This window comes from Labrus bergylta, chromosome 24 (assembly GCF_963930695.1).
Source record: "Labrus bergylta chromosome 24, fLabBer1.1, whole genome shotgun sequence".
Taxonomy (NCBI): domain Eukaryota; kingdom Metazoa; phylum Chordata; class Actinopteri; order Labriformes; family Labridae; genus Labrus; species Labrus bergylta.
This window is the reverse complement of record NC_089218.1, coordinates 10,152,212-10,168,532: the sequence shown is the minus strand read 5'-3', so window position 1 is coordinate 10,168,532 and position 16,321 is coordinate 10,152,212. Positions and strand designations below refer to the sequence as shown.

The window sequence follows — 16,321 nt, the reverse complement described above, 5'->3', positions numbered from 1 at the left end:
ATGAAGCCATGAGAAGGTTCTGTTTTGGGGAATTTAGCCTTGAATAGAAAGGTCATCTGTCATTGCTTAAAAGAAGAATTTGTCCATTGTGGACCTTTTCAGCTTCCTTAGAGATACTCATTTAAGAGTGTCTTACTATGTTGAGAGTAATTAATCAGTATTTATTTCGAGAGTTTCTTTTATTTTAAAGTCATTTTATGTTTTTAATTATTTTAGATGGGGATTGAGATATAAGGTCTTTATTTTTAGTGAGCCTTTCATTATTTTGGGAAACAAAGTTTTGATTTTTGGAAACAATTTGTAGCCTATAATACTACAGATAATTGAGAGACCATAAATGAATTACCACCATGTAAAGGTGGAGGAACCTTGAAATGTAATTCAATAATTCAAATTTAAATTCAAAATATTATTATTATGGATAAATAAGATTGTTTAAGCTTCTTTTTTTTTCAACAACAAAAAAAAAGCCAAGCAATGACATCATCATTAGACGTGATGGGTGTCCTTGGGTGTATCCGGAAAGGGTTGAAACTTAGTTTCGTTTTCTAACAGGCACTCTTGGGTTGAACGCTTGGGTTGGACGTCGTCGCTTCTTCGTGGTTTAGATACTATTTGTGAAATTAAAAGTTGTAAGATACTCAAAACATTCAATATTAGCGTTGACGCGACTTATTATTCTGTTTTAATTACCTGAAGAGAAGATGCAACAACTGCACATGTTGGTTTTTTCTCTCTTCCTGTTTTGGATTTCGCACCCAGTCAACGCGCGTGAGTTTAAATTACTTTATATGTCGTTTTTTTACGATTTTGAATCTATATTTCAAATCTATATTGCAATCTTTAATAGTTATGTACAGTCAGAAATGAATAGGCAACCTTGTTATTTACTTATTTACGCATACAACACTTAATTTAAACTGCGTCACTACGCGACCATCCAAACACGTCTTGTTTCATTCAAATATATGTACAGCAGTAAAAGGTTAGCTATAATAGTATGAAGTTATTTCAAAAAGTTATTAATCATGTAAACCTCAAGGGAAGTACTTGAATTTGTATTTAGAAAGATTCCAGCACTAAATGTTGATACCATTTTGGTTTTAGTCTATTGCGTAATAATAGTGTTGTATATTTCAGGATCAGGACAGAAAATTGGATTGGTATAAGACAGAACAGAATATAAAAGACATTGAAACGTGTAATTTAAAGATAACTTGTGTTTGACGTTGTCTTTTTTTGTTTTGCAGTTGAAACAGTGTATGGTGCAGAAGGTGGTGACATTGTCCTCATGCCACCTCTTCAGTCTCCGTCTCCTCCCATCACAAGCATTCAATGGAAACATGGAGAGGACATCGTTGCAGAGTGGTATGAAGTGTATGGAACTGAGACATATTGTCTTACCAAGTTCAAAGGTAATTTCACTTACACTAAATAAGTTTATCTACACCTGAAAACACAACAAGAACCTTAATCCAAGTGAAGGTTTTTAGGTTTGTTTTGTTTGAAGGTATTTATAATTAGACCCCTACTTTGTGCTGAATGAATGGATGACATTCTATAAAAAGGCTTTCATGGGCAGACCATTAGAATAAGAGGGGGAGATGCATCCATTTAAGTCCATTTTTTAAGTCCAGGTGCTGCTTTCATTTGTTTCCACTTATCACTGGTGTACATTCATTATGTTTCAAATTATTTTTACTCAGCATGTTTAGCGACCCTAAAGTTTAGTTTTATTTAATGGTTTGATGATTATAGGTCGCTGCAAGCTGAATCTTTTGACCGGGGCGCTGACAATCACAGGACTGACTAAAACCGACAGTGGAATCTGCAAACCTGAGATCAACAACAAATACCTCGACTCAACTCATCTCATCGTCATCTGTGGGTGACTGAACTTTAAATTAATTTTGGTCAGTAAAGAAGTTTTTATATTTTCAGACTGAGAGCAACAAGGTCTGTTTTCTTTGTTCTTTGTTGTATCAGCTCGTGTCCCTAAACCCTCCGTCTCCAAATCATGTAACACTGAGATGACCGCCTGTAATCTGACCTGTGAAGGCAACACGATAGAATCAGAATCCGTCGACTGTAAGTGGCTTCTAGATGATGCAGAGGGACCTTCAGGCAAGGTGTTGACCATAACAAAGGTATGAAAAACCAACAACACTCCAGTCAGCCTGAGCCGATGAGTGGGATCACTCCAAATCCATCATTCATGACCTTTTTTTAACTATTCAGTTTTATTTCAGGAAAATCTGTGTTCATGATTATCTTTCACTCAATTTCTAGGAGATGAAGGAGCAGAGTTACCGTTGTGTATTTGTCAACCCAGTCGGCAACAAAACCAGTGATATCATGACAAACCCCTTACTCAAAGGTGAGCTGCCACACCAACAAATATCAACCTCATTTACACCGTTTATATGGTTTTATAGCTTTTTTAAACATCACTCTGCATTATCTAACAGCATACACATACATTTCATGTTTTATTTATTCATTCTTCTTTTTTTAGCAGAAAATGTCAACTTGGTAAGTTGGCTAACAGCAGCAGCAGCGGCAGTAGGGGTTCTTGGGTTAATTGGGCTTACAGCATATCTCATCAACAAATGCAGAACTGGTAAGAAACCAGATTATATTGTGTGTATTTCAAATATTTTCAGTAATGTTGTATTTCTCTCGTCAGTTATGTGACATCCGTCTTTATTTAAGGAGTTCCAGTGGATTCTTTCTGCTTTCACTTCATAAAATAGGCGGGAAAACATTTAACAAACATCTTTAGCAATGAATAATGATGGATTTATATTTGTTTATCTTGAATACAGGAACAGAGATAACCAACAAGATATTCAATCTGTTATCCACATGAATAATTCTATTTTCTTCTCAGCTGTGCTCTGTGAAATATAAATATATATATATATCACATACAAACATAGTAGCAGTATACCAGTCTGTGAAGACAGTCGGAATGAGATTTGATCCAATACATGAGGAGATACAAGAAATAAATCCAAGACGAGTCGACAGTGACACAAAATTCAAAGTCTCCTTTTTAGATCTTTTTATTCTTAGCTTTAAAAAAACATCATTTATACATCATTGTAAAATGCAGATGAACTATTTGTGGTTATTAACTGGTGAACTAGGTGATGGTGTTACTACAATACTTTTGACTTGTAACAGGATTTCTTTGATGAATTGTTTGAACAGAAGTAAAGTGATATCATGTTCAATGATTCCTTTGTGTTTTATTTGATAGCGAGAGGTTCATATGGATTCGTACCCACCAAGGAAGAAGACAACAACGTTATAAGTGAGTCAAATGTGAAAGATATTAAAAACTGTGACAGTCGGATCTTTGAACATTTCTACTACTACAACCTGCATTTTGTGAGAGATGTTTTCTTACATTTATTTTGTATTTGTTGTTTCAGAGGTCCATGTACCACCAACCACTCAGGACTCAGATTCTCTCTGCAATGGATCTGGTGTGTAAACGTTGTTTAACAAAATGTATAAGGTTTTAAAACTGTTGTAGAAAGAGACGCATAGGAACAGAAAAGCTTTGTTTATCCTTTAAACTAGAGCTTTGAACTAGAGCTTTCTGTCACGGAGAAATTGTCTTTATCATTTATTTTATTTAAATTGTTTTTAACAGTGATCCCAGAGGAGCAAAGGGCATCCAACGAGCCTTCAGATTCTATTCCGCTCCAAAGTGTCTGCAATGGAGCTGGTGAGTGAAATAATACTATAAAGATAAAGATAAACTTTATTGATCCCCCGTGGGGGAAATTTGTGCATTACAGCAGCTCCAGAAAACAGGAGATGGGAATATACTTATAAAAAATAAAAATAGAAGTTAAAAACAGATCAAACATATTTACATCATTTAAATAAAAAAATACAATAATGTACTATAGATAATACTGAATATAAGAACAGTACCTGAGTATATAGTTCAGGTACCTGAACTCTAGTATTTCCTCTAGAGGTTTTTGGGGTTGCAGCATATCTCATTGACAAACGCAGAACTGGTAAGAAGCCAGATTATATTGTGTGTATTTCAAATATTTTCAGTAATGTTGTATTTCTCTCGTCAGTTATGTGACATCCGTCTTTATTTAAGGAGTTCCAGTGGATTCTTTCTGCTTTCACTTCATAAAATAGGCGGGAAAACGCTTAACAAACATCTTTAGTAATGAATAATGATGGATTTATATTTGTTTATCTTGAATACAGGAACAGAGATAACCAACAAGATATTCAATCTGTTATCCACATGAATCATTTTATTTTCTTCTCAGCTGTGCTCTGTGAAATATAAATATATATATATATATATATCACATACAAACATAGTAGCAGTATACCAGTCTGTGAAGACAGTCGGAATGAGATTTGATCCAATACATGAGGAGATACAAGAAATAAGTCCAAGACGAGTCGACAGTGACACAAAATTCAAAGTCTCCTTTTTAGATCTTTTTATTCTTAGCTTTAAAAAAACATCATTTATACATCATTGTAAAATGCAGATGAACTATTTGTGGTTATTAACTGGTGAACTAGGTGATGGTGTTACTACAATACTTTTGACTTATAACAGGATTTCTTTGATGAATTGTTTGAACAGAAGTAAAGTGATATCATGTTCAATGATTCCTTTGTGTTTTATTTGATAGCGAGAGGTTCATATGGATTCGTACCCACCAAGGAAGAAGACAACAACGTTATAGGTGAGTCAAATGTGAAAGATATTAAAAACTGTGACAGTCGGATCTTTGAACATTTCTACTACTACAACCTGCATTTTGTGAGAGATGTTTTCTTACATTTATTTTGTATTTGTTGTTTCAGAGGTCCATGTACCACCAACCACTCAGGACTCAGATTCTCTCTGCAATGGATCTGGTGTGTAAACGTTGTTTAACAAAATGTATAAGGTTTTAAAACTGTTGTAGAAAGAGACGCATAGGAACAGAAAAGCTTTGTTTATCCTTTAAACTAGAGCTTTGAACTAGAGCTTTCTGTCACGGAGAAATTGTCTTTATCATTTATTTTATTTAAATTGTTTTTAACAGTGATCCCAGAGGAGCAAAGGGCATCCAACGAGCCTTCAGATTCTATTCCGCTCCAAAGTGTCTGCAATGGAGCTGGTGAGTGAAATAATACTATAAAGATAAAGATAAACTTTATTGATCCCCCGTGGGGGAAATTTGTGCATTACAGCAGCTCCAGAAAACAGGAGATGGGAATATACTTATAAAAAATAAAAATAGAAGTTAAAAACAGATCAAACATATTTACATCATTTAAATAAAAAAATACAATAATGTAAAGAAATACAATAATGTACTATAGATAATACTGAATATAAGAACAGTACCTCAGTATATATTTCAGGTACCTGAACTCTAGTATTTCCTCTAGAGGTTTTTGGGGTTGCAGCATATCTCATTGACAAACGCAGAACTGGTAAGAAGCCAGATTATATTGTGTGTATTTCAAATATTTTCAGTAATGTTGTATTTCTCTCGTCAGTTATGTGACATCCGTCTTTATTTAAGGAGTTCCAGTGGATTCTTTCTGCTTTCACTTCATAAAATAGGCGGGAAAACGCTTAACAAACATCTTTAGTAATGAATAATGATGGATTTATATTTGTTTATCTTGAATACAGGAACAGAGATAACCAACAAGATATTCAATCTGTTATCCACATGAATCATTTTATTTTCTTCTCAGCTGTGCTCTGTGAAATATAAATATATATATATATATATATCACATACAAACATAGTAGCAGTATACCAGTCTGTGAAGACAGTCGGAATGAGATTTGATCCAATACATGAGGAGATACAAGAAATAAGTCCAAGACGAGTCGACAGTGACACAAAATTCAAAGTCTCCTTTTTAGATCTTTTTATTCTTAGCTTTAAAAAAACATCATTTATACATCATTGTAAAATGCAGATGAACTATTTGTGGTTATTAACTGGTGAACTAGGTGATGGTGTTACTACAAGAGACGCATAGGAACAGAAAAGCTTTGTTTATCCTTTAAACTAGAGCTTTGAACTAGAGCTTTCTGTCACGGAGAAATTGTCTTTATCATTTATTTTATTTAAATTGTTTTTAACAGTGATCCCAGAGGAGCAAAGGGCATCCAACGAGCCTTCAGATTCTATTCCGCTCCAAAGTGTCTGCAATGGAGCTGGTGAGTGAAATAATACTATAGATAATACTGAATATAAGAACAGTACCTCAGTATATATTTCAGGTACCTGAACTCTAGTATTTCCTCTAGAGCTACAGTTACTCCTCACACGTATTTGATTGTTGTCTCAACTCAAAGGAAAGGCATCAGAGATTTCATCCAACAATGACCTGACGACTTCTACATCCCCAGAGGCCGGCAAGGAAGCTGGTGAGATAAATCACATCTAATAGGATAAAACACTGTCTTGATATTGTATCCATATAAAATGAACATGTTTTATGTTGTATCAGATATCACATCGGAGATGGGTCCAGAATCCCCCCAGGATTCAATCACTCCAGAGACCGGCAAGGAAACTGGTGTGTTAAACTGTATTTTAACTTATAGGATCAAACGAGTCAAACCATTTCTCCCTTAAAATTCAAATACTTCTATGTATCAATGAACAGAGATCACATCTGATGTGGTTGAGAAGTCTGACGAGAACTCAACGACTCCTGCTTCCCCCGCCAGCAGCCAGGAAACAGGCGAGTCCAATTTAAACACACTCCATGTCCGATCAACATACTATTTTTTTCTTACTCTTATCTTAGGGTATATTTTAAGATTATGTTTGTATTCATATCAAATGTGTTCCCCACTTAATTAATTTAGTTTTTGCAACAAACAACTTGATTCCATTTTTATAGGACTTCAGCACAGAAACAGCATCAGCAGCTTTACATTCACATTTTTCAAAATGAAGCCAAGAGCAAGGTGTATTTACTCTTGCACACACAGCAAATTTATGAATAAATGAAAAATGACATAGATTTTTAGTATTATAATATATAATTATGTGTAATTATAATAATTACTTGGGCGGCCCGCCTAAGTCTGTCTTCATCTTGCTTATAATAGTTGTAAATACATAGTACTTTTATCTTTATTTGTATTTATTCCTATATATTTTTATTTTCCTGTTGTCTTTTACTGCTGCAGCACTTGAATTTCCCCACTGCGGATCAATAAAGGATTATATTATCTTATCATGTATATGTAGGAAACACTGAGTTTAACACTATGTCGTACATAACCCCTAAAATAAGCTTTATTTGATCTATAATCAATAAAATAGAATAAAAACAACCCTGTGTCTCTATCATCTGATAATCCTACGTTACAGTATTATTTGTCTGTTTGTATTTACATACATCACTAGAAAGCTGGATTTATTTAACAGCTGTGTTGGAGTCCCATGTTGGACACATTTGGCACATTTAAATAAGAACTAACTAACATCGGGCATTTAGGTTTTTATTTGGTGTGATCTCTATTTAGTTTAAAGCACAAATGAGAGATGTATGAAAAGAGAAAGAGACCAGTGTTTACTGCATCTGTTCAGTTTTTTTATTGAGGTTAGAAGAAAAAAATCAGACTGTTCTGCCTTTAGATGTGATTTTTTTTTTTTTCATCCTTTGACAGGTGACCTGGCAACGAAGCCACCCGACCAAGAACAAACCAACCAAGAGCCACCAGCAGCTGAACAGGAAGCAGATGATGCAGGAGATCTCGACGAACACTAAAGTATTTTCAGTTCTTTTGTTCTGTAACTAAAATAATAAGAGTCTGCTCTATGTCAAGATGTTACAGTCAAGACGTGTGAATGTGTAGACAGATGACTACTCCTGCAAGACCAAGTTTCAGGATGTTCTTTTTATCTCTGATGTTTCATTAGTACTTCATGCAGTGTGTCTGTAAAGTCTTCCTGTTCAGGGATCACAACGATGAAGGAGGGACATGTAAACAAATAGCTGCTGTTTGGTCACACCTTCAACATTTCAAAGTCACTTTATGTGTTTCAGGAGCACAGAGTCATAGGAGTGTCCTGCTGCTCTAGTCCAGTGCAACATGATTGTAAGAGTGTGGTCAAAATGTAGTTATCAGATGTAGGGTAGTTGTTCATATGAAGAAGGCAAAGGGTGACACGAAGTACTTTGAAAGGTCTTAGAACACATCTGCCACTGTTTCAAGACAAACACATTCAATAAGTGACCTTTGTGTTGAGCTGAAACATCAAGTTATTTATAAATCTTGCACACTTCCACTTCTTCCTCTTTTGGGATAAAAAAGACTTGTGCTCCTTCTAACGCAAACCTCACAGGCAGTGATCTGCTCTTTATGCAAACTGACTCGTTCAAATATCAACATCATGCAGGGCTTTCTGACAGCTGTTTTTAACATGATGAGTGAATATATTTTCTTCTTTTAGTAGTTTATGGGACGTTAGCCCTCTGTACATAGACCTCACGAGTCACGACATAACTGCTAGACTATCAGTGCTCCTTACAACAGATTATCATCAGCAAAAAACATCTGCAGGTTTTATTCCAACTGATCTGACTCCTGAAGTTACTCATTTTAAATCATCCTCAGTGAGTGTTTTGGTCAGATTGTGGCTGAAACAAAGAAAAGGGACTGTTTTGATATCTTTGTGATTCCTTTAAATTTTGATATCACCACCAAACCTCAACATTTCATAGCATTTATTAACTGCCTTTTTACAATGTAGAACATGAATTATTACTTGTTTTTTGTAGCAACAGAAACAAGCTCCAGGTGCTTCGTCCCTTAAAGTGACTGTTTCTAAACTTGAATGGTGCAAAAAAGAACTGAGACAAACAATCAGCCTCCTCCGAGGGCGCAATGTAAATCAGATCCCTGTTGCAACTTGAATATTTATCAGGTCTTAGTCAATGTTTTATTTTGCACCAAAGGCCAACACCTTAAGTCACTTTGAAAAGCCAAAGCCCTTTTGAATCTTTAGTATGTATCTGCAGCTGCATTTGTCATTTAAACTTCAGAAAAACAAAACAAAAACAGATTTTCAAAAGTCTTAAATAGCATCTATTTTTCCAACCGCAGGAACATTATTATTGGCAGAGTATTCCAGAGTTTGTTGCACTTACAGGCATTTAATAATGTAAAAAATATATATATATTTATTAGGATTGTTTTTAGATTTTGTAAGGTAAACACTTTTTAGATGCTAGCATGCCAAAAAGAAGAATTGTATATTTTTGAGGTAAAGAAATTAAATATCTGTGTTCCACGAGGGAGGCATTTTAGTCGCCACAACAGCGTGACATATTTTCATAAAGGGAAGAAGACAACCTATTTAAATTATAAAAGATCATTCATGTATTTTCTGCTCCCAAAAAAATGTATTGCAAAGTGAAAACATGCTACCCCCAGCTGTATTTCCCCCACAGTATTTATCTTCTATCTGCTACTGTAGTTTCACTGTTGACCACTAGAGGGCATCATACAGCTACTATGAAAAAACTGTCAGTTCTTTTTTATGGACTGCTGGTAAAGATGGTCGACACACTGAATGTTTAATGTTTCCTTTTTTGAATCCCTTCATTAACATGAATCAGTTTGGTGTTTTTCTACCACACCTGCTTTAAATTAGTGAAACAGAAAAATCATGCAAACGATTGTTCAATCTCTCATCTCTCATCAACTGGAAAGAAATACTTCCTATGTTTTTCTATGATGTAGAAGTCTACTAACACAGTTAATAATAATGTGCCATCTTTATAGACAGTCTATAAGGCAATTCCATGAATTGAATGTAAATAGTTTTTTTTTATGTTTTTAGCTACTGAGGTTTCATTGGTAGAATGAGGATTGTTTGCTTTTCTCTTTTCTTTAAATTATGATCCTGTCTTGTATATATTGAGTTAGCATATTTAAGTCTTTGTAGATGGTTACTAATTTATGTTTGAGATCTGTTACAATGTGATCTGTTACAATGTGTCCCAAGTCCAAACTGAACACTATTTCTATTCAGTATGTTTTAAATACTGTTTTTCAACGATTTAGCAATAAAAACACGTCACCACTTTACAATAACATGTGCAACGCCAGGCTTCCAGAAAGTACTCTAACAGAGCGATGGATTCATCATGTTTGTTTTTAACACTTTTTAAATTTATTATTTCCCCCACATGAGCAGCTTCTGCAGCTTCTTTGTGACCTTTTCTTTGTCAAGAACACTCCAAATTAAACCCTTTTTAAAACGGCTGCAGACTTAATTGAGGTGACGTTTTTAGATTCTTGAACAAACTTTGCAGAAAACCTGTGCTGTATGGATTTGGGACTTGGAGAATAATGTGTGTGATTTCATGCTGCAGCTACAGTCGTGTTTGTTTGCACTGAAACTCTGAGAAATCAATTATCAGTATCTCAAGTGTTGTAGATTGTTTGAAAGACTGAATGTGCAAGTCGTTTGTTAAAAACAGATATTTCTTGCTTTGTATTACATTCCAAACAGCTAGATTTATTTTTATGAATAAATCAAAATTGAGATCAAAAGAGGAAATGTGTCTTATTCATTTGCAATTGTTTGTTCTTTATTTGTGGCAATGTTGTTTCCTGAATGCTAAAACTTTTCAAGTTGAAGGACTTTTTGTTGTCGCTCTGGTCATCAAAGGGAGCACAGGTTTAAGACACTTGTGCAGCAAAGAAATATTTAAGCTACAAGCACTTCTTTTTTTATTATATTTTTTTGTCATCTAGAAGCATAAGTATGATTTCAACTCCCAACTAGATTTCTGAGTTTGATTTCTTTATGATTTAATATATAGTATCACTGTTCACTCTTCAGTATTGTTTACAACTTATTTGTAACTCTGACTGTAGCCGCCTGTTACGTCCGTGTTGAAAAACCCATGTCTAAGCTGCTATTGAATCCTGCGGACAAAGAAACGCCCCCGAGGTGAACGATGATAAATGTAACACTCAAGATTAAAGCTCGTTTCATAACACTCCTTATATGACACTTTAAAAAAGATCAAATAAAAGCCCTCGGTCTGCAGGATTCACAGCTCCCTGGAGTCACAGACGTCCCTTGGGATGTTGAGTTTAACAGTCCATGATGCCATTGTGTTGCACAGTTAAAGTTGAATTGCAGAAGTATCATATTTGTAAAATCATGAGAACAAAGACAATAAAATTATTAAGATTTATGGGTGCAATAATGCTTGGTTCTTGTGTTATGAAGCCATGAGAAGGTTCTGTTTTGGGGAATTTAGCCTTGAATAGAAAGGTCATCTGTCATTGCTTAAAAGAAGAATTTGTCCATTGTGGACCTTTTCAGCTTCCTTAGAGATACTCATTTAAGAGTGTCTTACTATGTTGAGAGTAATTAATCAGTATTTATTTCGAGAGTTTCTTTTATTTTAAAGTCATTTTATGTTTTTAATTATTTTAGATGGGGATTGAGATATAAGGTCTTTATTTTTAGTGAGCCTTTCATTATCTTGGGAAACAAAGTTTTGATTTTTGGAAACAATTTGTAGCCTATAATACTACAGATAATTGAGAGACCATAAATGAATTACCACGATGTAAAGGTGGAGGAACCTTGAAATGTAATTCAATAATTCAAATTTAAATTCAAAATATTATTAATATGGATAAATAAGATTGTTTAAGCTTCTTTTTTTCTCAACAAAAACGAAAGCTAAGCATTAACATCATCATTAGACGTCATAGTGGTGTCTGCTCTAGTGATGTGTCGTCCATGAACGAACGAATCATCTGGGTGAACGAACTGAACTGAATCACTTCCTGAAAAGAGTCGTTCATTTCTCAAATTCAGTTGCGCTCTCCTCTCTCCCGTCTCGTATCTCTCTCTAGTAAGAGTCTCTCAAAGCCCGCCCTCCCTCTCCTTTCATGTCAGTGATACGTACTGACTGAACCAACAGGACGGAGTCGGTCGAGAGCTCTGTGTCTCTAAAGCCCGCCCCTACTTCTCCCTCTCATGTCTCCAAAATTGAGGAAGTAGAAAATATATTATTTAACATTTAGGTGTCGCGAAAATGTATGTGCTTTTCATATCTGCTGTCAGTTTACAAACAGCTTTTATATCCAACTTAATTTCACTCAGCTGACTGTGTTTCAGTCAGGAAAGTGTGTGTGCGCGCGTGTGTGTGTGCGTGTGTGTGCGTGCGTGTGTGACTGAGGCTGGTGACTCGCAGTCTCGCTCCTTCACATTCAGTCAGTGTTTAACTGAACGAGAGCTCCGCCTCCTCTCTCTCTCAGTCAGTCAGTCAGTGATTTGTGTACTGAACGTAATGAACAGAACGGTCGGGGGAAATAAATGTGATTGTTTTAGCAGCTTTCAGTTTGTAAACTGTAACTTTATCCAACTAAATTCTCAGCTCATTGGTTTATTATTCACCACCGGCTGTTCTCAGTACGATCGCGAGCAGAACTAAACGTTCGGCCGTGTTTCAGTTTATTAAATTCTGATTCACAGACAGAGCTGCAGAGAAGTACTGAACGATTCAGTGAACGAATCATTTGAACGAATCACTTTACTGAACTGATTCTACTGATTCAGTACACTGAAAAGAACTGCTTTTCACATCACTAGTCTGCTTAGGTGTAACCGGAAAGGGTTGGGTTAGATTTACATTTAGGTTAAACTTAGTTTCGTTTTCAACACTTGGGTTGGACGTCGTCGCTTCTTCGTGGTTTAGATACTATTTGTGAAATTAAAAGTTGTAAGATACTCAAAACATTCAATATTAGCGTTGACGCGACTTATTATTCTGTTTTTATTACCTGAAGAGAAGATGCAACAACTGCACATGTTGGTTTTTTCTCTCGTCCTGTTTTGGATTTCGCACCCAGTCAACGCGCGTGAGTTTAAATTACTTTATATGTCGTTTTTTTACGATTTGAATCTATATTTCAAATCTATATTGCAATCTTTAATAGTTATGTACAGTCAGAAATGAATAGGCAACCTTGTTATTTACTTATTTACGCATACAACACTTAATTTAAACTGCGTCACTACACGACGATCCAAACACGTCTTGTTTCATTCAAATATATGTACAGCAGTAAAAGGTTAGCTATAATAGTATGAAGTTATTTCAAAAAGTTATTAATCATGTAAATCTCAAGGGAAGTACTTGAATATGTATTTAGAAAGATTCCAGCACTAAATGTTGATACCATTTTGGTTTTAGTCTATTGCGTAATAATAGTCCACGGTCATAATTTACACATTTCTCACTGTGTTGTATATTTCAGGATCAGGACAGAAAATTGGATTGGTATAAGACAGAACAGAATATAAAAGACATTGAAACGTGTAATTTAAAGATAACTTGTGTTTGACGTTGTCTTTTTTTGTTTTGCAGTTGAAACAGTGTATGGTGCAGAAGGTGATGACATTGTCCTCACGCCACCTCTTCAGTCTCCGTCTCCTCCCATCACAAGCATTCAATGGAAACATGGAGAGGACATCATTGCAGAGTGGTATCAAGGGCATGGAAATGAGACAAATTGTCTTAAGTTCAAAGGTAATTTCACTTACACTAAATAAGTTTATCTACACCTGAAAACACAACAAGAACCTTAATCCAAGTGAAGGTTTTTAGGTTTGTTTTGTTTGAAGGTATTTATAATTAGACCCCTACTTTGTGCTGAATGAATGGATGACATTCTATAAAAAGGCTTTCATGGGCAGACCATTAGAATAAGAGGGGGAGATGCATCCATTTAAGTCCATTTTTTAAGTCCAGGTGCTGCTTTCATTTGTTTCCACTTATCACTGGTGTTCATTCATTATGTTTCAAATTATTTTTACTCAGCATGTTTAGCGACCCTAAAGTTTAGTTTTATTTAATGGTTTGATGATTATAGGTCGCTGCAAGCTGAGTCTTTTGACCGGGGCGCTGACAATCACAGGACTGACTAAAACCGACAGTGGAATCTACAACCCTGAGATCAACAACAAATACCTCGACTCAACTCATCTCATCGTCATCTGTGGGTGACTGAACTTTAAATTAATTTTGGTCAGTAAAGAAGTTTTTAGATTTTCAGACTGAGAGCAACAAGGTCTGTTTTCTTTGTTCTTTGTTGTATCAGCTCATGTCCCTAAACCCTCCATCTCCAAATCATGTAACACTGAGATGACCGCCTGTAATCTGACCTGTGAAGGCAACACGATAGAATCAGAACCCGTCGACTGTAAGTGGCTTCTAGATGATGCAGAGGGACCTTCAGGCAAGGTGTTGACCATAACAAAGGTATGAAAAACCAACAACACTCCAGTCAGCCTGAGCCGATGAGTGGGATCACTCCAAATCCATCATTCATGACCTTTTTTTAACTATTCAGTTTTATGTCCTGAAAATCTGTGTTCGTGATTGTCTTTCACTCAATTTCTAGGAGATGAAGGAGCAGAGTTACCGTTGTATATTTGTCAACCCAGTCGGCAACAAAACCAGTGATATCATGACAAACCCCTTACTCAAAGGTGAGCTGCCACACCAACAAATATCAACCTCATTTACACCGTTTATATGGTTTTATAGCTTTTTTTTTTTCCCTCTCATGTCTCCAAAATTGAGGAAGTAGAAAATATATTATTTAACATTTAGGTGTCGCGAAAATGTTTGTGCTTTTTATATCTGCTGTCAGTTTACAAACAGCTTTTATATCCAACTTAATTTCACTCAGCTGACTGTGTTTCAGTCAGGAAAGTGTGTGTGTGTGTGTGTGTGCGTGCGTGCGTGCGTGCGACTGAGGCTGGTGACTCGCAGTCTCGCTCCTTCACATTCAGTCAGTGTTTAACTGAACGAGAGCTCCGCCTCCTCTCTCTCTCAGTCAGTCAGTCAGTGATTTGTGTACTGAACGTAATGAACAGAACGGTCGGGGGAAATAAATGTGATTGTTTTAGCAGCTTTCAGTTTGTAAACTGTAGCTTTATCCAACTAAATTCTCAGCTCATTGGTTTATTATTCACCACCGGCTGTTCTCAGTACGATCGCGAGCAGAACTAAACGTTCGGCCGTGTTTCAGTTTATTAAATTCTGATTCACAGACAGAGCTGCAGAGAAGTACTGAACGATTCAGTGAACGAATCATTTGAACGAATCACTTTTCTGAACTGATTCTACTGATTCAGTACACTGAAAAGAACTGCTTTTCACATCACTAGTCTGCTTGGGTGTAACCGGAAATGGTTGGGTTAGATTTACATTTAGGTTAAACTTAGTTTCGTTTTCAACACTTGGGTTGGACGTCGTCGCTTCTTCGTGGTTTAGATACTATTTGTGAAATTAAAAGTTGTAAGATACTCAAAACATTAAATATTAGCGTTGACGCGACTTATTATTCTGTTTTAATTACCTGAAGAGAAGATGCAACAACTGCACATTTTTTCTCTCTTCCTGTTTTCCTGGATTTCGCGCCCAGTCAACGCGCGTGAGTTTAAATTACTTTATATGTCGTTTTTTTACGATTTTGAATCTATATTTCAAATCTATATTGCAATCTTTAATAGTTATGTACAGTCAGAAATGAATAGGCAACCTTGTTATTTACTTATTTACGCATACAACACTTAATTTAAACTGCGTCACTACACGACGATCCAAACGCGTCTTGTTTCAGTAAAAGGTTAGCTATGAAGTTATTTCAAAAAGTTATTAATCATGTAAACCTCAAGGGAAGTACTTGAATATGTATTTAGAAAGATTCCAGCACTAGTTTTAGTCTATTGCGTAATAATAGTGTTGTATATTTCAGGATCAGGACAGAAAATTGGATTGGTATAAGACAGAACAGAATATAAAAGACATTGAAACGTGTAATTTAAAGATAACTTGTGTTTGACGTTGTCTTTTTTTGTTTTGCAGTTGAAACAGTGTATGGTGCAGAAGGTGATGACATTGTCCTCACGCCACCTCTTCAGTCTCCGTCTCCTCCCATCACAAGCATTCAATGGAAACATGGAGAGGACATCATTGCAGAGTGGTATGAAGTGTATGGAAATGAGACAAATTGTCTTAAGTTCAAAGGTAATTTCACTTACACTAAATAAGTTTATCTACACCTGAAAACACAACAAGAACCTTAATCCAAGTGAAGGTTTTTAGGTTTGTTTTGTTTGAAGGTATTTATAATTAGACCCCTACTTTGTGCTGAATGAATGGATGACATTCTATAAAAAGGCTTTCATGGGCAGACCATTAGAATAAGAGGGGGAGATGCATCCATTTAAGTCCATTTTTTAAGTCCAGG

The 16,321-nt window shown here is 35.6% G+C and overlaps 1 protein-coding gene across 19 annotated transcripts in view; it reads left to right on the top strand.

Annotated features, from left to right (window-relative positions):
- Positions 1 to 535: 535 nt before the first annotated feature.
- The window catches only part of LOC110004421 (T-lymphocyte surface antigen Ly-9), a 38,728-nt gene continuing 22,942 nt past the window's right edge, over positions 536 to 16,321 (top strand). For 8 of the 19 annotated variants that reach the window (XM_065952173.1, XM_065952178.1, XM_065952176.1 and 5 more), the window contains exons 1-10: positions 539 to 771; positions 1,251 to 1,415; positions 1,759 to 1,884; positions 1,987 to 2,147; positions 2,290 to 2,377; positions 13,429 to 13,590; positions 13,934 to 14,059; positions 14,162 to 14,322; positions 14,465 to 14,552; positions 15,937 to 16,098. In XM_065952173.1, coding sequence (XP_065808245.1) covers positions 705 to 771; positions 1,251 to 1,415; positions 1,759 to 1,884; positions 1,987 to 2,147; positions 2,290 to 2,377; positions 13,429 to 13,590; positions 13,934 to 14,059; positions 14,162 to 14,322; positions 14,465 to 14,552; positions 15,937 to 16,098 — 1,306 coding nt within the window. In that variant the 5' untranslated portion in view covers positions 539 to 704. Of the gene's footprint in view, positions 772 to 1,250; positions 1,416 to 1,758; positions 1,885 to 1,986; positions 2,148 to 2,289; positions 2,378 to 2,515; positions 2,621 to 3,262; positions 3,317 to 3,437; positions 3,492 to 3,661; positions 3,737 to 4,685; positions 4,740 to 4,860; positions 4,915 to 5,084; positions 5,160 to 6,148; positions 6,224 to 12,680; positions 12,920 to 13,428; positions 13,591 to 13,933; positions 14,060 to 14,161; positions 14,323 to 14,464; positions 14,553 to 15,936; positions 16,099 to 16,321 lie in introns of those variants that run through there. The other 11 variants (XM_065952183.1, XM_065952184.1, XM_065952181.1 and 8 more) reach the window with 9 other exon arrangements.